Source organism: Procambarus clarkii, chromosome 63, assembly GCF_040958095.1.
Source record: "Procambarus clarkii isolate CNS0578487 chromosome 63, FALCON_Pclarkii_2.0, whole genome shotgun sequence".
In the NCBI taxonomy this organism is placed as follows: Eukaryota; Metazoa; Arthropoda; class Malacostraca; order Decapoda; family Cambaridae; genus Procambarus; species Procambarus clarkii.
The window spans coordinates 2986107-3008225 of record NC_091212.1 but is presented as its reverse complement, the minus strand read 5'-3'; the positions used below and the strand labels follow the sequence as shown (position 1 = coordinate 3008225).

General features: G+C 48.0%; 1 protein-coding gene across 2 annotated transcripts in view; it reads right to left on the bottom strand.

The window, feature by feature from the left end:
- The window catches only part of LOC123748311 (uncharacterized), a 314236-nt gene that overhangs the window by 278691 nt on the left and 13426 nt on the right, over positions 1-22119 (bottom strand). For both annotated transcript variants that reach the window (XM_069308619.1, XM_069308618.1), the window contains exon 4: positions 20960-21138. In XM_069308619.1, the coding sequence (XP_069164720.1) occupies positions 20960-21138 (179 nt within the window). The remainder of the gene's footprint in view (positions 1-20959; positions 21139-22119) is intronic.

The following is a 22119-nucleotide window of genomic DNA, read 5'->3' as shown; positions in this document are numbered from 1 at the left end:
TCCATCACCTGAAACACAAAACTCATATCCACCCTATCAAAAGCTTTGGACCAATTTAAATTTACCATGGCTGATGGAACAACATTATCTGAAAGATAATAAATCACATCCCTCATAAAATTATTGAAGTAGACAATTGACCCACCCGGAACATTACAAAACTGCCCCTGCGAAATACACTTCCCCAAAACCAACCGAAGCCTATTCGCCAGTAACTTTGAACGTATTTTATAGTCCTGGTTTAGGAGAGACAACGGTCTCCAATTCGAGCGCAGCTGCACATCCCTAGATTTCGGCAGGAGGCGAAAAATACGAAACGACTGTGACCCACTAATAACACCATGCCTCAGGCTATACCGCACCACCTCTGAGAAGTCCGACCCAATCACCCTCCAGGAGCACTTATAGAATTCCGCCGGCAACCCATCAGACCCTGGCACCTTCCCATTTGCCAACCCCCGAACCACCTCCCAAATCTCCCTATCCGTAAACTCGCACAGTAATGGCACATTGTCCTCAACAGACAACATATTTTGACAAAAACTAAGAAAATGCTCACAATCAGCCGGAACACACTCCACCTTCCTATACGAACCCTCAAACTTCTCCCGAACATAACACACCAACCCATCAGTATTTGTGAGAACCGTTCCATCTACCCCGCGAATACCAGTCATCACGGTAGAGTACCTAGGAGATTTAACCTTACCCAATAAGTGTGCAGAGACTTTCTCACCCTCTAAACACTCAGACGTCAAAAGACGGATATGGATACCCTGAGCCACCTCCTCCCGCAACCCATTTGTCCGTCTCTTCAGCAATACAATCTCATCAAACCTATTCAAACCCTGGTCCATGAGCCCAAAAAGCTAACGCAATCGAGCCTGCAACAAATTCAAAAGACCATACTGTTCCGCCGCATGTATGGAACATTCATAAGTCCTTTGATGGCTCCAGACGTGTGCCTACACACATGAATAGTCGACACGCCCATACCTGGCAAGCGCCCGAGGGAGAAGATCCTCTGACATTTCAATCAGAGCATTTTTAATCGATACATATGTGTACTCAATACTCAAATTTGCCACCCTCACAGAGCCCCGACCGTTGCTCAGCTGCACCTCCCGATCCTAATACTGTTCGATAAACTGCCGAAACAAGCCATTCTCAGCGAACTTCACCACCAATCTGTCCTCGCGAATGATCTGCAGACCAACGAGATCTTCCAGTTTCACTTTCATTACATCAAACTGCGTATTGCTGATGACTCCAATATACACTTTACAGGTGAATGTCAGCCCTGCCGACTCCTTCCTCCGCAGTGGCGGCACGTATGTAAGTCCCCATACTGAGACGAATAGGTAGACACCCTGCAGTAGCAAACGACCACTCGCCAGGGCAACCGAGAAGCGTCCAATGTAAACACCAGCAGAGACCTCAAGAATGTCCGACCTGGCTGGTGGTTCAGGTGGACTCCCAAGTGGAGCTAGTGGCATCACCAGTGCATATACAGTATGGAGAACCGCGTGGAGCGACCTGACCTGACGGCCAGCGTAGTCTCCTCCACACACACTCCTAGTCTCCACACACACTCCTATCCTCCTCCACACTCAATCGTAGTCTCTTCTACACTCACTCTTGGTCTCGTCCACACCCACGCCAAGTCTCTTCCCCACCCACTCCTAGTCTCTTCCACACACACTCCTAGTTTCTTCCACACACACTCCTAGTTTCTTCCCCACGCACTGCTAGTCTCATGTACACCTACTCCAAGTCACCTCTACACCCATTCCTTGTGTCCCTCACACTAACTCCTTCACACTAACTCCCAGTCTCCTCTTCATACATGCCAAGTCTCCTCCACACTAACTCCTTCACACTCACTCCTAGTCTTCTACACAATCACTCGTAGTCTCCTCTACACCCTCTCCTAGTCTCCTCTACACCTATTCCTAGTCTCCTCCACACTAATTCCTTCACACTCACTCCTTGTCTCCTACACACACACTCCTAGTCTCCTCTTCACTTATTCCTAGTCTCCTCTACACTATCTCCTTCACACTCACTCCTAGTCTCCTCCACACACACTCCTAATCTCTTCCACACACACTCCTCGTCTTCTCCATACACACTCTCATTCTCCTCTACACTCACTCTTAGTCTCCTCCACATCCAATCCTAGTCCCCTCCACACAAACTCTAGTCTCATCTACACCCACTCCTAGTCCCCTCCTCTCCCACTCCTACTCTCCTCCACACATACTCTTAGTCTCCTCCACACTCACTCCTAGTCTCCTCCACACTCACTCCAAGTCTCCTCCACACTTACTCCTAGTCTCCTCCACACTCACTCCTAGTCTCCTCCACATACACTCCTAGTCTCCTCCACACTCACTCCTAGTCTAAACCACACTCACTCTTAGTCTCCTCCACACTCACTCCTAGTCTCCTCCACACTCACTCCTAGTCTCCTCCACACTCACTCCTAGTCTCCTCCACACTCACTCCTAGTCTCCTCCACACTCACTCCTAGTCTCCTCCACACTCACTCCTTGTTTCCTCCACACTCACTCCTAGTCTCCTCCACACTCACTCCTAGTCTTGACCACACTTACTCCTAGTCTCCTCCACACTCACTCCTAGTCTCTTCCACTCTCACTCCTAGTCTCCTCCACACTTACTCCAAGTCTCCTCCACACTCACTCCAAGTCTCCTCCACACTCACTCCTAGTGTCCTCTACACTCAATTTAGTCTCCTCTACACTCATTCCTAGTCTCCTCCACACTCACTCCTAGTCTCCTACACATATACTCATAGTCTCCTCTACACTCACTCCTAGTCTCTTCCACATACACTCCTAGTCTTCTCCACACTCACTCCTAGTCTCGACCACACTCACTCATAGTCTCCTCCACACTCACTCCTAGTCTCCTCCACACTCACTCCAAGTCTCCTCCACACTCACTCCTAGTCTCTTCCACACTCACTCCTAGTCTCCTCCACACTTACTCCAAGTCTCCTCCACACTCACTCTTAGTCTCCTCTACACTCACTCCTAGTCTTCTCCACATACACTCCTAGTCTCCTCCACACTCACTCCTAGTCTCGACCACACTCACTCGTAGTCTCCTCCACATACACTCCTAGTCTCCTCAAAACTCACTCCTGGTCTCCTCCACACTCACTCTTAGTCTCTTCCACATGCACTCCAAGTCTCTTCCACACTCACTCCTAGTCTCCTCCAAACTCACTCCTGGTCTCCTCCACACTCACTCGTAGTCTCCTTTACAATCACTCCTAGTCTCCTCCACACTCACTCCTTGTCTCTTCCACACTATCTCCTAGTCTCCTTTACACTCACTCCTAGTCTCCTCCACACTCACTCCTAGCCTCCTCCACACTCACTTCTAGTCTCCTCTACACTCTCTCTTAGTCTCCTACACACTCACTCCTAGTCTCCTTTACACTCAAACCTAGTCTCGTGAACATCCACTCCTAATCTCCTCCACACTCACTCCTAGTCTCCTCGAAACTCACTTCTAGTCTCCTCCACACTCACTTCTAATCTCCTCTACACTCACTCACAGTCTCCTCCACACTCACTCCTTGTCTCCTCTACACTCTCTCCTACTCACCTTTTCACTCACTCTTAGTCTCCTCCATACTCAATGCAAGTCTTCTCTACACTCTCTTCTAGTCTCCTCCACACTCACTCCTAGTCTCCTTCACACTCACTTCTAGTCTCATCTACACTTACTCATTGTCTCCTGCACAGTCATTCATAGTCTCCTCTTCACTCACTCCTATTCTCCTCCAAACTCTCTCCTGGTCTCCTCTACACTCACTACTAGTCTCCTCTACACTCACTCCGAGTCTCCTCCACCCTCACTCCTAGTCTTTTCTACAATCACTCCTAGTCTTATCCACACTCACTCCTAGTCTCCCACACACCCATTCCTAGTCTCCTCTACACTCACTGCCAGTCTTCTCCATACTCACTTCCTGCCTCTTCAACTCCAACTCCTAGACTACTCTACATCCGTTCTTAGTCTCCTCCACACTAACTCCTTCTCACTCACTCCTAATCTAATCCACACACACTCCTAGTCTCCTCTACACACACTTCTAGTCTCATCCACACACACACCTAGTCTTCTCCACACACACTCCTAGTCTCCACACACACCCCTGGTCTCCTCCACACTCAATCGTAGTCTCTTCTACACTCATTCCTGGTCTCGTCCACACACACTCCTAGTCTCTTCCCCACCCACTCCTAGTCTCTTCCACACACACTCCTAGTTTCTTCCACACACACTCCTAGTTTCTTCCACACACACTGCTACTCTCATATACACCTACTTTAAGTCACCTCTACACCCATTCCTTGTGTCCCTCACACTAACTCCTTCACACTAACTCCCAGTCTCCTCTTCATACATGCCAAGTCTCCTCCACACTAACTCCTTCACACTCACTCCTAGTCTTCTACACAATCATTCCTAGTCTCCTCTACACCCTCTCCTAGTCTCCTCTACACCTATTCCTAGTCTCCTCCACACTAATTCCTTCACACTCACTCGTAGTCTCCTCCACACTCACTCCTACTCTCCTCTACAATCACTCCTAGTCTCCTCCACGCTCACTCCTAGTCTCCTCCACACTCACTCCTAGTCTCCTCCACACTCACTCCTAGTCTCGACCACACTTGCTCCTAGTCTCCTCCACACTCACTCCTAGTCTCTTCCACACTCATTCCTAGTCTCCTCCACACTTACTCAAAGTCTCCTCCACACATACTCCTAATCTCCTCCACACTCACTCCTAGTGTCCTCCACACTCAATCTTAGTCTCCTCCACACTCACTCCTAGTCTCCTCCACACTTACTCCAAGTCTTCTACACACTCACTCCTAGTCTCCTCCACACTCACTCCTAGTGTCCTCCACACTCAATCTTAGTCTCCTCCACACTCACTCCAAGTCTCCTCAACACTCACTTCTAGTCTCCTCTACATATACTCATAGTCTCCTCTACACTCACTCCTAGTCTCCTCCACATACACTCCTAGTCTCCTCCACAACTCACTCCTAGTCTCGACGACACTCAATCGTAGTCTCCTCCACATACACTCCTAGTCTCCTCCACATACACTCCTAGTCTCCTCCACAACTCACTCCTAGTCTCGACGACACTCAATCGTTGTCTCCTCCACATACACTCCTAGTCTCCTCCACATACACTCCTAGTCTCCTCCACAACTCACTCCTAGTCTCGACGACACTCAATCGTAGTCTCCTCCACATACACTCCTAGTCTCCTCAAAACTCACACCTGATCTTCTCCACACTCACTCCTAGTCTCTTCCACACTCACTCCTATAGTCTCCTCCACACTCACACCTAGTCTCCTACAAACTCACTCCTGGTCTCCTCCACACTCACTCCTAGTCTCTTCCACATGCACTCCAAGTCTCTTCCACACTCACTCCTAGTCTCCTCCACACTCACTCCTAGTCTCCTCCAATCTCTCTCCTAGTCTCCTCGACACTCACTCTTAGTCTCCTCTACACTCACTCCTAGTCTCCTCCAAACTCACACCTGGTCTCCTCCACACTCATTCCTAGTCTCCTCTACAATCACTCCAAGTCTCCTCCATACTCACTCCTTGTCTCCTCGACACTCTCTTCTAGTCTCCTTTACACTCACTCCTAGTCTCCTCTACACTCACTCCTAGTCTCCTCCACACTCACTCCTAGTGTCCTCCACACTCAATCTTAGTCTCCTTCACACTCACTCCAAGTCTCCTCCACACTCACTTGTAGTCTCCTCAACATATACTCATAGTCTCCTCTACACTCACTCCTAGTCTCCTCCACATACACTCCTAGTCTCCTCCACAACTCACTCCTAGTCTCGACCACACTCACTCGTAGTCTCCTCCACATACACTCCTATTCTCCTCTACACTCTCTCTTAGTCTTCGACACACTCACTCCTAGTCTCCTCTACACTCAAACCTAGTCTCCTCTACACTCTCTCTTAGTCTTCGACACACTCACTCCTAGTCTCCTCTACACTCAAACCTAGTCTCGTGTACATCCACTCCTAATCTCCTGCACACTCACTCCTAGTCTCTTCCACACTCACTCCCAGTCTTCTCCACACCTACTCCCTGTCTCCTCCAAACTCACTTCTAGGCTCCTCAACACTCACTTCTAATCTCCTCTACACTCACTCACAGTCTCCTCCACACTCACTCCTAGTCTCCTCTACACTCTCTCCTACTCTACTCTTCACTCACTCTTAGTCTCCTCCATACTCAATGCAAGTCTTCTCTACACTTGCTTCTAGTCTCCTCCACACTCACTCCTAGTCTCCTTCACACTCACTTCTAGTCTCATCTACACTTACTCATAGTCTCCTGCACAGTCATTCATAGTCTCCTCTTCACTCACTCATATTCTCCTCCAAACCCACTCCTGGTCTCCTCCACACTCACTTCTATTCTCCTCTACACTCACTCCGAGTCTCCTCCACCCTCACTCCTAGTCTTCTCTACAATCACTCCTAGTCTCCTCCACTCTCACTCCTAGTCTCCCACACACCCATTCCTAGTCTCCTCTACACTCACTGCCAGTCTTGTCCATACTCACTTCCTGTCTCTTCAACTCCAACTCCTAGACTTCTCTACAACTGTTCCTAGTCTCCTGCACACTAACTCCTTCACACTCACTCCTAATCTAATCCACACACACTCCTAGTCTACTACACACACACTTCGAGTCTCCTCCACACACACACCTAGTCTCCTCCACACACACTCCAAGTCTCCACACACACTCCTGGTCTCCTCCACACTCAATCGTAGTCTCTTCTACACTCACTCTTGGTCTCGTCCACACCCACTCCAAGTTTCTTCCCCACCCACTCCTAGTCTCTTTCACACACACTCCTAGTTTCTTCCACACACACTCCTAGTTTCTTCCCCACGCACTGCTAGTCTCATGTACACCTACTCCAAGTCACTTCTACACCCATTCCTTGTGTTCCTCACAGTAACTCCTTCACACTAACTCCCAGTCTCCTCTTCATACATGCCAAGTCTCCTCCACACTAACTCCTTCACACTCACTCCTAGTCTTCTACACAATCACTCCTAGTCTCCTCCACACTTACTCAAATTCTCCTCCACACTTACTCCTAATCTCCTCCACACTCACTCCTAGTGTCCTCCACACTCAATCTTAGTCTCCTCCACACTCACTCCTAGTCTCTTCCACACTCACTCCTAGTCTCCTCCACACTTACTCAAAGTCTCCTCCACACTTACTCCTAATCTCCTCCACACTCACTCCTAGTGTCCTCCACACTCAATATTAGTCTCCTCCACACTCACTCCTAGTCTCCTCCACACTCACTTCTAGTCACCTCCACATATAGTCATAGTCTCCTCTACACTCACTCCTAGTCTCCTCCACATACACTCCTAGTCTTCTCCACACTCACTCCTAGTGTCGACCACACTCACTCATAGTCTCCTCCACACTCACTCCTAGTCTTCTCCATACTCACTCCTAGTCTCGACCACACTTACTCCTAGTCTCCTCCACACTCACTCCTAGTCTCTTCCACACTTACTCCAAGTCTCCTCCACACTCACCCCTAGTCTCCTCCACACTCACTCCTAGTCTCTTCCACACTCACTCCTAGTCTCCTCCACACTTACTCAAAGTCTCCTCCACACTTACTCCTAATCTCCTCCACACTCACTCCTAGTGTCCTCCACACTCAATATTAGTCTCCTCCACACTCACTCCTAGTCTCCTCCACACTCACTTCTAGTCTCCTCCACATATACTCATAGTCTCCTCTACACTCACTCCTAGTCTCCTCCACATACTCTCCTAGTCTCCTCCATACTCAATCTTAGTCTCCTCTACACTCACTCCTAGTCTCCTTCACATACACTCCTAGTCTACTCCACACTCACTCCTAGTCTCGTCCATACTCACTCGTAGTCTCCTCCACATACACTCCTAGTCTCATCAAAACTCACACCTGATCTCCTCCACATGCACTCCAAGTCTCTTCCACACTCACTCCTAGTCTCCTCCACACTCATTCCTAGTCTCCTCCAATCTCTCTCCTAGTCTCCTCGACACTCACTCCTAGTCTCCTCTACACTCACTCCTAGTCTCCTCCAAACTCACACCTTGTCTCCTCCACACTCATTCCTAGTCTCCTCTACACTCACTCCTAGTCTCCTCCACATCCAATCCTAGTCCCCTCCACACTCACTCCTAGTCTCATCTACACCCACTCCTAGTCCCCTCCTCTCCCACTCCTACTCTCCTCCACACATACTCTTAGTCTCCTCCACACTCACTCGTAGTCTCCTCCACACTCACTAATAGTCTCCTCCACACTCACTCGTAGTCTCCTCCACACTCACTCCTAGTCTAATCCACATACACTCCTAGTCTCCTCCACACTCACTCCTAGTCTCGACCACACTCACTCCTAGTCTCCTCCACACTCGCTCCTAGTCTCCTCCACACTCACTCCTAGTCTCCTCCACACTCACTCCTAGTCTCCTCCACACTCACTCCTAGTCTCCTCCACACTCACTCCTAGTCTCCTCCACACTCACTCCTAGTCTCGACCACACTTACTCCTAGTCTCTTCCACACTCACTCCTTGTCTCCTCCACACTTATTCCAAGTCTCTTCCACACTCACTCCTAGTCTCCTCCACACTCACTCCTAGTGTCCTCCACACTCAATCTTAGTCTCCTCCACACTCACTCCTAGTCTCCTAGCTCCGCACTCACTCCTAGTCTCCTCCACATATACTCATAGTCTCCTCTACACTCACTCATAGTCTCCTCCACATACACTCCTAGTCTCCTCCACACGCACTCCTAGTCTCGACCACACTCACTCGTAGTCTCCTTCATATACACTCCTAGTCTCCTCAAAACTCACTCCTGATCTTCTCCACACTCACTCCTAGTCTCTTCCACACTTACTCCTATAGTCTCCTCCACACTCACTCTTAGTCTCCTCCAAACTCACTCTTGGTCTCCTCCACACTCACTCCTAGTCTCTTCATCATGCACTCCAAGTCTCTTCCACACTCACTCCTCGTCTCCTCCAAACTCACTCCTAGTCTCCTCCAATCTCTCTCCTAGTCTCTTCCACACTCACTCTTAGTCTCCTCTACACTCACTCCTAGTCTCCTCCAAACTCACTCCTGGTCTCCTCCACACTCACTCCTCGTCTCCTCTACAATCAATCCTAGTCTCCTCCACACTCACTCCTTGTCTCCTCCACACTCTCTCCTAGTCTCCTTTACACTCACTCGTAGTTTCCTCCACATACACTCCTAGTCTCCTCCACACTCACTCCTAATCTCGACCACACTCACTTCTAGTCTCCTCCACACTCACTCCTAATCTCCTCCACACTCACTCCTAGTCTCCTCCACACTCACTCCTAGTCTCCTCCACACTCACTACTAATCTCCTCCAATCTCTCTCCTAGTCTCTTCCACACTCACTCTTAGTCTCCTCTACACTCACTCCTAGTCTCCTCCAAACTCACTCCTGGTCTCCTCCACACTCACTCCTAGTCTCCTCTACAATCAATCCTAGTCTCCTCCACACTCACTCCTTGTCTCCTCCACACTCTCTCCTAGTCTCCTTTACACTCACTCCTAGTCTCCTCCACACTCACTCCTAGCCTCCTCCACACTCACTCCTAGTCTCCTCTATACTCTCTCTTAGTCTCCAACACACTCACTCCTAGTCTCATCTACACTCAAACCTAGTCTCGTGTACATCCACTCCTAATCTCCTCCACACTCACTCCTAGTCTCTTCCACACTCACTCCTGGTCTCCTCCACACTCATTCCTAGTCTCCTCTACAATCACTCCTAGTCTCCTCCATACTCACTCCTTGTCTCCTCCACACTCTCTCCTAGTCTCCTTTACACTCACTCCTAGTCTCCTCTACACTCACTCCTAGCCTCCTCCACACTCACTCCTAGTCTCCTCTACACTCTCTCTTAGTCTCCTACACACTCACTCCTAGTCTCCTCTACACTCAAACATAGTCTCGTGTACATCAACTCCTAATCTCCTCCACACTCACGCCTAGTCTCTTCCACACTCACTCCTAGTTTTCTCCACACTTACTCCAAGTCTCCTCCAAACACACTTCTAGTGTCCTCCACACTCACTTCTAATCTCCTCTACACTCACTCACAGTCTCCTCCACACTCACTCCTAGTCTCCTCTACACTCAAACCTAGTCTCGTGTACATCAACTCCTAATCTCCTCCACACTCACGCCTAGTCTCTTCCACACTCACTCCTAGTTTTCTCCACACTTACTCCAAGTCTCCTCCAAACACACTTCTAGTGTCCTCCACACTCACTTCTAATCTCCTCTACACTCACTCACAGTCTCCTCCACACTCACTCCTTGTCTCCTCTACACTCTCTCCTACTCTACTCTTCACTCATTCTTAGTCTCCTTCATACTCAATGCAAGTCTTCTCTACACTCACTTCTAGTCTCCTCCGCACTCACTCCTAGTCTCCTTCGCACTCACTTCTAGTCTCATCTACACTTACTCATAGTCTCCTACACAGTCATTCATAGTCTCCTCCACACTCACTACTAGTCTCCTCTACACTCTCTCCGAGTCTCCTCCACCCTCACTCATAGTCTTCTCTACAATCACTCCTAGTCTCCTCCACCCTCACTCCTAGTCTCCCACACACCCATTCCTAGTCTCCTATACACTCACTGCAAGTCCTCTCCATTCTCACTTCCTGTCTCTTTAACACCAACTCCTAGACTCCTCTACACCCGTTCCTAGTCTCCTCCATACTCAAGCCAAGTCTCGTGTACATCCACTCCTAATCTCCTCCACACTCACTCCTAGTCTCTTCCACACTCACTCCTAGTCTCCTCCACACTCACTCCTAGTGTCCTCCACACTCAATCTTAGTCTCCTCCACACTCACTCCTCGTCTCCTTGCTCCGCACTCACTCCTAGTCTCCTCCACATATACTCATAGTCTCCTCTACACTCACTCAGAGTCTCCTCCACATACACTCCTAGTCTGTTCCACACGCACTCCTAGTCTCGACCACACTCACTCGTAGTCTCCTCCACATACACTCCTAGTCTCCTCAAAACTCACTCCTGATCTTCTGTACACTCACTCCTAGTCTCTTCCACACACTTACTCCAATAGTCTCCTCCATACTCACTCCTAGTCTCCTCCAAACTCAATCCTGGTCTCCTCCACACTCACTCCTTGTCTCTTCCACATGCACTCCAAGTCTCTTCCACAATCACTCCTCGTCTCCTCCACACTCACTCCTAGTCTCCTCCAATCTCTCTCCTAGTCTCCTCCACACTCACTCTTAGTCTCCTCTACACTCACTCCTAGTTTCCTCCAAACTCACTCCTGGTCTCCTCTACACTCATTCCAAGTCTCTTCCACAATCACTCCTAGTCTCTTTCACACTCACTTCTAGTCTCATCTACACTTACTCATTGTCTCCTGCACAGTCATTCATAGTCTCCTCCAATCTCTCTCCTAGTCTTCTCCACACTCACTCTTAGTCTCCTCTACACTCACTCCTAGTCTCCTCCACACTCACTCCTAGTCTCGACCACACTCACTCCTAGTCTCCTCCACACTCACTCCTAGTCTCCTCCACACTCACTCTTAGTCTCCTCTACACTCACTCCTAGTCTCCTCCAAACTCACTCCTGGTCTCCTCCACACTCACTCCTAGTCTCCTCTACAATCAATCCTAGTCTCCTCCACACTCACTCCTTGTCTCCTCCACACTCTCTCCTAGTCTCCTTTACACTCACTCCTAGTCTCCTCCACACTCACTCCTAGCCTCCTCCACACTCACTCCTAGTCTCCTCTATACTCTCTCTTAGTCTCCAACACACTCACTCCTAGTCTCATCTACACTCAAACCTAGTCTCGTGTACATCCACTCCTAATCTCCTCCACACTCACTCCTAGTCTCTTCCACACTCACTCCTGGTCTCCTCCACACTCATTCCTAGTCTCCTCTACAATCACTCCTAGTCTCCTCCATACTCACTCCTTGTCTCCTCCACACTCTCTCCTAGTCTCCTTTACACTCACTCCTAGTCTCCTCTACACTCACTCCTAGCCTCCTCCACACTCACTCCTAGTCTCCTCTACACTCTCTCTTAGTCTCCTACACACTCACTCCTAGTCTCCTCTACACTCAAACATAGTCTCGTGTACATCAACTCCTAATCTCCTCCACACTCACGCCTAGTCTCTTCCACACTCACTCCTAGTTTTCTCCACACTTACTCCAAGTCTCCTCCAAACACACTTCTAGTGTCCTCCACACTCACTTCTAATCTCCTCTACACTCACTCACAGTCTCCTCCACACTCACTCCTAGTCTCCTCTACACTCAAACCTAGTCTCGTGTACATCAACTCCTAATCTCCTCCACACTCACGCCTAGTCTCTTCCACACTCACTCCTAGTTTTCTCCACACTTACTCCAAGTCTCCTCCAAACACACTTCTAGTCTCCTCCACACTCACTTCTAATCTCCTCTACACTCACTCACAGTCTCCTCCACACTCACTCCTTGTCTCCTCTACACTCTCTCCTACTCTACTCTTCACTCATTCTTAGTCTCCTTCATACTCAATGCAAGTCTTCTCTACACTCACTTCTAGTCTCCTCCGTACTCACTCCTAGTCTCCTTCACACTCACTTCTAGTCTCATCTACACTTACTCATAGTCTCCTACACAGTCATTCATAGTCTCCTCCACACTCACTACTAGTCTCCTCTACACTCTCTCCGAGTCTCCTCCACCCTCACTCATAGTCTTCTCTACAATCACTCCTAGTCTCCTCCACCCTCACTCCTAGTCTCCCACACACCCATTCCTAGTCTCCTATACACTCACTGCAAGTCCTCTCCATTCTCACTTCCTGTCTCTTTAACACCAACTCCTAGACTCCTCTACACCCGTTCCTAGTCTCCTCCATACTCAAGCCAAGTCTCGTGTACATCCACTCCTAATCTCCTCCACACTCACTCCTAGTCTCTTCCACACTCACTCCTAGTCTCCTCCACACTCACTCCTAGTGTCCTCCACACTCAATCTTAGTCTCCTCCACACTCACTCCTAGTCTCCTTGCTCCGCACTCACTCCTAGTCTCCTCCACATATACTCATAGTCTCCTCTACACTCACTCAGAGTCTCCTCCACATACACTCCTAGTCTCCTCAAAACTCACTCCTGATCTTCTGTACACTCACTCCTAGTCTCTTCCACACACTTACTCCAATAGTCTCCTCCATACTCACTCCTAGTCTCCTCCAAACTCAATCCTGGTCTCCTCCACACTCACTCCTAGTTTCTTCCACATGCACTCCAAGTCTCTTCCACAATCACTCCTCGTCTCCTCCACACTCACTCCTAGTCTCCTCCAATCTCTCTCCTAGTCTCCTCCACACTCACTGTTAGTCTCCTCTACACTCACTCCTAGTTTCCTCCAAACTCACTCCTGGTCTCCTCTACACTCACTCCAAGTCTCTTCCACAATCACTCCTAGTCTCTTTCACACTCACTTCTAGTCTCATTTACACTTACTCATTGTCTCCTGCACAGTCATTCATAGTCTCCTCCAATCTCTCTCCTAGTCTCCTCCACACTCACTCTTAGTCTCCTCTACACTCACTCCTAGTCTCCTCCACACTCACTCCTAGTCTCGACCACACTCACTCCTAGTCTCCTCCACACTCACTCCTAGTCTCCTCCACACTCACTCCTAGTCTCCTCCACACTCATTCCTAGTCTCCTCCACACTCACTCCTAGTCTCGACCACACTTACTCCTAGTCTCTTCCACACTCACTCCTTGTCTCCTCCACACTTATTCCAAGTCTCCTCCACACTCACTCCTAGTCTCCTCCACACTCACTCCTAGTGTCCTCCACACTCAATCTTAGTCTCCTCCACACTCACTCCTAGTCTCCTAGCTCCGCACTCACTCCTAGTCTCCTTCACATATACTCCTAGTCTCCTCCACACGCACTCCTAGTCTCGACCACACTCACTCGTAGTCTACTTCACATACACTCCTAGTCTCCTCAAAACTCACTCCTGATCTTCTCCACACTCACTCCTAGTCTCTTCCACACTTACTCCTATAGTCTCCTCCACACTCACTCTTAGTCTCCTCCAAACTCACTCTTGGTCTCCTCCACACTCACTCCTAGTCTCTTCCACATGCACTCCAAGTCTCTTCCACACTCACTCCTCGTCCCCTGCAAACTCACTCCTAGTCTCCTCCAATCTCTCTCCTAGTCTCTTCCACACTCACTCTTAGTCTCCTCTACACTCACTCCTAGTCTCCTCCAAACTCACTCCTGGTCTCCTCCACACTCACTCCTAGTCTCCTCTACAATCAATCCTAGTCTCCTCCACACTCACTCCTTGTCTCCTCCACACTCTCTCCTAGTCTCCTTTACACTCACTCGTAGTTTCTTCCACATACACTCCTAGTCTCCTCCACACTCACTCCTAGTCTCGACCACACTCACTTCTAGTCTCCTCCACACTCTCTCCTAGTCTCCTCCACACTCACTCCAAGTCTCCTCCACACTCACTCCTAGTCTCCTCCACACTCACTCCTAGTCTCCTCCACACTCACTCTTAGTCTCCTCCAATCTCTCTCCTAGTCTCTTCCACACTCACTCTTAGTCTCCTCTACACTCACTCCTAGTCTCCTCCAATCTCACTCCTGGTCTCCTCCACACTCACTCCTAGTCTCCTCTACAATCAATCCTAGTCTCCTCCACACTCACTCCTTGTCTCCTCCACACTCTCTCCTAGTCTCCTTTACACTCACTCCTAGTCTCCTTCACACTCACTCCTAGCCTCCTCCACACTCACTCCTAGTCTCCTCTATACTCTCTCTTAGTCTCCAACACACTCACTCCTAGTCTCATCTACACTCAAACCTAGTCTCGTGTACATCCACTCCTAATCTCCTCCACACTCACTCCTAGTCTCTTCCACACTCACTCCTGGTCTCCTCCACATTCATTCCTAGTCTCCTCTACAATCACTCCTAGTCTCCTCCATACTCACTCCTTGTCTCCTCCACACTCTCTCCTAGTCTCCTTTACACTCACTCCTAGTCTCCTCTACACTCACTCCTAGCCTCCTCGACACTCACTCCTAGTCTCCTCTACACTCTCTCTTAGTCTCCTACACACTCACTCCTAGTCTCCTCTACACTCAAACCTAGTCTCGTGTACATCAACTCCTAATCTCCTCCACACTCACTCCTAGTCTCTCCTACTCTACTCTTCACTCATTCTTAGTCTCCTTCATACTCAATGCAAGTCTTCTCTACACTCACTTCTAGTCTCCTCCGCACTCACTCCTAGTCTCCTTCACACTCACTTCTAGTCTCATCTACACTTACTCATGGTCTCCTACACAGTCATTCATAGTCTCCTCCACACTCACTACTAGTCTCCTCTACACTCTCTCCGAGTCTCCTCCACCCTCACTCCTAGTCTTCTCTACAATCACTCCTAGTCTCCTCCACCCTCACTCCTAGTCTCCCACACACCCATTCCTAGTCTCCTCTACACTCACTGCCAGTCTTCTCCATACTCACTTCCTGTCTCTTTAACTCCAACTCCTAGACTCCTCTACACCCGTTCCTAGTCTCCTCCACACTCAAGCCAAGTCTCGTGTACATCCACTCCTAATCTCCTCCACACTCACTCCTAGTCTCTTCCACACTCACTCCTAGTCACCTCCACATTCACTCCTAGTGTCCTCCACACTCAATCTTAGTCTCCTCCACACTCACTCCTAGTCTCCTTGCTCCGCACTCACTCCTAGTCTCCTCCACATATACTCATAGTCTCCTCTACACTCACTCATAGTCTCCTCCACATACACTCCTAGTCTGTTCCACACGCACTCCTAGTCTCGACCACACTCACTCGTAGTCTCCTCCACATACACTCCTAGTCTCCTCAAAACTCACTCCTGATCTTCTGTACACTCACTCCTTGTCTCTTCCACACACTCACTCCAATAGTCTCCTCCATACTCACTCCTAGTCTCCTCCAAACTCATTCCTGGTCTCCTCCACACTCACTCCTAGTCTCTTCCACATGCACTCCATGTCTCTTCCACAATCACTCCTCGTCTCCTCCACACTCACTCCTAGTCTCCTCCAATCTCTCTCCTAGTCTCCTCCACACTCACTCTTAGTCTCCTCTACACTCACTCCTAGTTTCCTCCAAACTCACTCCTGGTCTCCTCTACACTCACTCCAATAGTCTCCTCCATACTCACTCCTAGTCTCCTCCAAACTGATTCCTGGTCTCCTCCACACTCACTCCTAGTCTCTTCCACATGCACTCCAAGTCTCTTCCACACTCACTCCTCGTCTCCTCCAAACTCACTCCTAGTCTCCTCCAATCTCTCTCCTAGTCTCTTCCACACTCACTCTTAGTCTCCTCTACACTCACTCCTAGTCTCCTCCAAACTCACTCCTGGTCTCCTCCAAACTCTCTCCTAGTCTCCTTTACACTCACTCGTAGTTTCCTCCACATACACTCCTAGTCTCCTCCACACTCACTCCTAGTCTCGACCACACTCACTTCTAGTCTCCTCCACACTCACTCCTAGTCTCCTCCACACTCACTCCTAGTCTCCTCCACACTCACTCCTAGTCTCCTCCACACTCACTCCTAGTCTCCTCCACACTCACTCCTAGTCTCCTCCAATCTCTCTCCTAGTCTCTTCCACACTCACTCTTAGTCTCCTCTACACTCACTCCTAGTCTCCTCCAAACTCACTCCTGGTCTCCTCCACACTCACTCCTAGTCTCCTCTACAATCAATCCTAGTCTCCTCCACACTCACTCCTTGTCTCCTCCATACTCTCTCCTAGTCTCCTTTACACTCACTCCTAGTCTCCTCCACACTCACTCCTAGCCTCCTCCACACTCACTCCTAGTCTCCCCTATACTCTCTCTTAGTCTCCAACACACTCACTCCTAGTCTCATCTACACTCAAACCTAGTCTCGTGTACATCCACTCCTAATCTCCTCCACACTCATTCCTAGTCTCTTCCACACTCACTCCTGGTCTCCTCCACACTCATTCCTAGTCTCCTCTACAATCACTCCTAGTCTCCTCCATACTCACTCCTTGTCTCCTCCACACTCTCTCCTAGTCTCCTTTACACTCACTCCTAGTCTCCTCTACACTCACTCCTAGCCTCCTCCACACTCACTCCTAGTCTCCTCTACACTCTCTCTTAGTCTCCTACACACTCACTCCTAGTCTCCTCTACACTCAAACCTAGTCTCGTGTACATCAACTCCTGATCTCCTCCACACTCACGCCTAGTCTCTTCCACACTCACTCCTAGTTTTCTCCACACCTACTCCAAGTCTCCTCCAAACACACTTCTAGTCTCCTCCACACTCACTTCTAATCTCCTCTACACTCACTCACAGTCTCCTCCACACTCACTCCTAGTCTCCTCTACACTCTCTCCTACTCTACTCTTCACTCATTCTTAGTCTCCTTCATACTCAATGCAAGTCTTCTCTACACTCACTTCTAGTCTCCTCCGCACTCACTCCTAGTCTCCTTCACACTCACTTCTAGTCTCATCTACTTCTTACTCATAGCCTCCTACACAGTCATTCATAGTCTCCTCCACACTCACTACTAGTCTCCTCTACACTCTCTCCGAGTCTCCTCCACCCTCACTCCTAGTCTTCTCTACAATCACTCCTAGTCTCCTCCACCCTCACTCCTAGTCTCCCACACACCCATTCCTAGTCTCCTCTACACTCACTGCCAGTCTTCTCCATACTAACTTCCTGTCTCTTTAACTCCAACTCCTAGACTCCTCTACACCCGTTCCTAGTCTCCTCCACACTCAAGCCAAGTCTCGTGTACATCCACTCCTAATCTCCTCCACACTCACTCCTAGTCTCTTCCACACTCACTCCTAGTCTCCTCCACACTCACTCCTAGTGTCCTCCACACTCAATCTTAGTCTCCTCCACACTCACTCCTAGTCTCCTCCACATATACTCATAGTCTCCTCTACACTCACTCATAGTCTCCTCCACATACACTCCTAGTCTGTTCCACACGCACTCCTAGTCTCGACCACACTCACTCGTAGTCTCCTCCACATACACTCCTAGTCTCCTCAAAACTCACTCCTGATCTTCTGTACACTCACTCCTAGTCTCTTCCACACACTCACTCCAATAGTCTCCTCCATACTCACTCCTAGTCTCCCCCAAACTCAATCCTGGTCTCCTCCACACTCACTCCTAGTCTCTTCCACATGCACTCCAAGTGTCTTCCACAATCACTCCTCGTCTCCTCCACACTCACTCCTAGTCTCGTCCAATCTCTCTCCTAGTCTCCTCCACACTCACTCTTAGTCTCCTCCACATACACTCCTAGTCTCCTCAAAACTCACTCCTGATCTTCTGTACACTCACTCCTAGTCTCTTCCACACACTCACTCCAATAGTCTCCTCCATACTCACTCCTAGTCTCCCCCAAACTCAATCCTGGTCTCCTCCACACTCACTCCTAGTCTCTTCCACATGCACTCCAAGTCTCTTCCACAATCACTCCTCGTCTCCCCCACACTCATTCCTAGTCTCGTCCAATCTCTCTCCTAGTCTCCTCCACACTCACTCTTAGTCTCCTCTACACTCACTCCTAGTTTCCTCCAAACTCACTCCTGGTCTCCTCTACACTCACTCCTAGTCTCTTCCACATGCACTCCAAGTCTCTTCCACATTCACTCCTCGTCTCCTCCACACTCACTCCTAGTCTCCTTCACACTCACTTCTAGTCTCATCTACACTTACTCATTGTCTCCTGCACAGTCATTCATAGTCTCCTCCAATCTCTCTCCTAGTCTCCTCCACACTCACTCTTAGTCTCCTCTACACTCACTCCTAGTCTCCTCCACACTCACTCCTAGTCTCGACCACACTTACTCCTAGTCTCTTCCACACTCACTCCTTGTCTCCTCCACACTTACTCCAAGTCTCCTCCACACTCACTCCTAGTCTCCTCCACACTCATTCCTAGTGTCCTCCACACTCAATCTTAGTCTCCTCCACACTCACTCCTAGTCTCCTAGCTCCGCACTCACTCCTAGTCTCCTCCACATATACTCATAGTCTCCTCTACACTCACTCATAGTCTCCTCCACATACACTCCTAGTCTCGACCACACTCACTCGTAGTCTCCTCCACATACACTCCTAGTCTCCTCAAAACTCACTCCTGATCTTCTCCACACTCACTCCTAGTCTCCTCCACATATACTCCTAGTCTCTTCCACACTCACTCCTTGTCTCCTCCACACTTTCTTCAAGTGTCCTCCACACTCACTCACTCCGAGAGAGAGAGAGAGAGAGAGAGAGAGTTAGAGAGAGTGAGAGAGAGAGAGAGAGAGAGAGAGAGAGAGAGAGAGAGAGAGAGAGAGAGAGAGAGAGAGAGTTAGAGAGAGTGAGAGAGAGAGAGAGAGAGAGAGAGAGAGAGAGAGAGAGAGAGAGAGAGAGAGAGAGAGAGAGAGAGAGAGAGAGAGAGTTAGAGAGAGTGAGAGAGAGAGAGAGAGAGAGTTAGAGAGAGTGAGAGAGAGAGAGAGAGAGAGAGAGAGAGAGAGAGAGAGAGAGAGAGAGAGAGAGAGAGAGAGAGAGAGAGAGAGAGAGAGAGAGAGAGAGTTAGAGAGAGTGAGAGAGAGTGAGAGAGAGAGAGAGAGAGAGAGAGAGAGAGAGAGAGAGAGAGAGAGAGAGAGAGAGAGAGAGAGAGAGAGAGAAACGGGATCCGCACATGCAATTTCCAAGCATTACAACGCTATCGAGGTAAACATAACATAAAAAGACAATAATGTAGAAGTATGTTATTAATCAGCTAGTCAAAACTTAACATAACAGATATGATTTCACAGAGTTTTAACCTTTGCAAGTTTTTCTATGTTTTCTCTTCACTTGTGCTAAGTGAGTCAGACAAAATGTGACATTTCATTATTAGCCAGGCAATACGCTATTAGCTAGATAGTCAAAACATATAACAATGCATTATTTTACAGGAATTTTTGTTTCCTAGCAAATATGGTTCCTTTAAGCAGTTCAACACATCAGACACATCAAACACCAGCAGTCCACGAAATAAGAGGCTGACTTAGGAGGAAAGAAAAGGTATTGTGAAATATGCACCACACCAACCTCCTGAAGACAGAGGAGTTTGGGGAGACGTGATCACTACATACATAGCCTCCTCCTCCTCCTCCTCTTTCTCTCTTAGTCAATAATCATCCTTTACAGTATTTCTTGACAAAAATAGCACTCCAAAACATAAGTGGTCATTTTTATTCTCACTGTCGCACTTATAGTCAATAATTTGTTTCGCAGAGTGACAAGTTATGCATAGTGACGAGATTTCACGGTGAGCACAGTTATAAGAGAGTTCACACTGTATTAATTACGGTCATGGATATGCTATGTTATGTTTATGAAGATCATTACTTCTTATTTTTACCCATTTCCCCACGCTCTGCTTTTCAGTCTTCTCATATTCTTTTCAAATAAAGTTTGCTTACTGTTTTCCAGTAGATTGGCTTCACATTACATATATTAATCAACTTTCAAATTCAGTTCAGTTTCTTTTCAATATCACAGCTTTGTTGTTCCCCTGTCAGTATCTAGTTCAAGACCTCGTATTATCAATGTCATTAATACTACTATCATCAACCATGTATTGGATGTCTCAGTTGACGTGCGTAACTGTATCAACAGTTACACTGTTGATAAAGTCTATCATGGTGTTATCTTACCTGATGACACTGGTGATACAGTATCTCAAAGAAGTCAGACCGTGGCGCTGACAAATGGCAGATATGATATCGTTGGCTGTCAACTTGTCTCTCTCCCCTGTCGGGAAGAGCAGTATGCTGGACGTTACGCTCCAAGGCAAAAGCTTCAGTCGATGGTAAAATTTTCTCCATGGTATAAACTGAAATTGTGTGCAAGCAAAGTCAGGCAAACGAGTCAACAATGCGACAAACAAAATATAAATTACGGAAAGGTCAGCTTTTGAGTACAGCCGTGTTCATTTGATAGGTTTGTTATAACCAAATTTAAATTTAAGCAATTAGAAAGCTTTAACATACATTTTTATATATTTATCTCAGGGTTCTTCAATTTACTGTAGGTTTATATTACTCACCACTATGTTGTATCATTAAGCGTAGAGATGTATTACTCAATGTAGCATTACATTACTCACCAGTGTTGTGTTACTAATTTTAGGGGTGTATAACTAACTGTTGGAATATATTACCCACCTACAGTGTTGTATTACTGACTGTTGAATTATATTAATCACCACAGTGTTGTGTTACTAACTGAGGGTTGTTTTACTGACTGTAGGATTATATTACTCACCACAGTGTTGTATTACTCTCTGTAGGGTGTTTTACTGACTGTAGGATTATATTACTCAACTCAGTGTTCTATTACTAACTGTGGGGGGTATATTACTGACGATGGCATTATTGCTCACCACAGTGTTTTATTACTAACTGTAGGGTGCATTACTGACTGTATGATTATATTACTCACCTCAGTGAATAGAAAACCAAAATTATGTTTTTGTGATATTTTTATAAAGAATTACACCAAGTCTTCCGCACTCTCCTGAATACTTCATTAGTCGTTGAGATGTAAATCTCGTCCTAACCACACACTCTCACCTTGATAAAGCACTCAGGTGATAGCGAAAGAGTTGCTGTAAATCAATATATAACTTTCACAAATGCACAAGTATTGTTTTTATCCTGTGTTTAAATGTCTGTGAGAAGACATTACCATTACTTACTCACCACTGTGTGGTATTACTAACCGTAGAATGATATTACTCATCAAAGTGCGGCATTACTCACTGTCGGTTTGTATTATTCACTGTAGGGTTGTGTTACTCACTCTATGGTTGTAT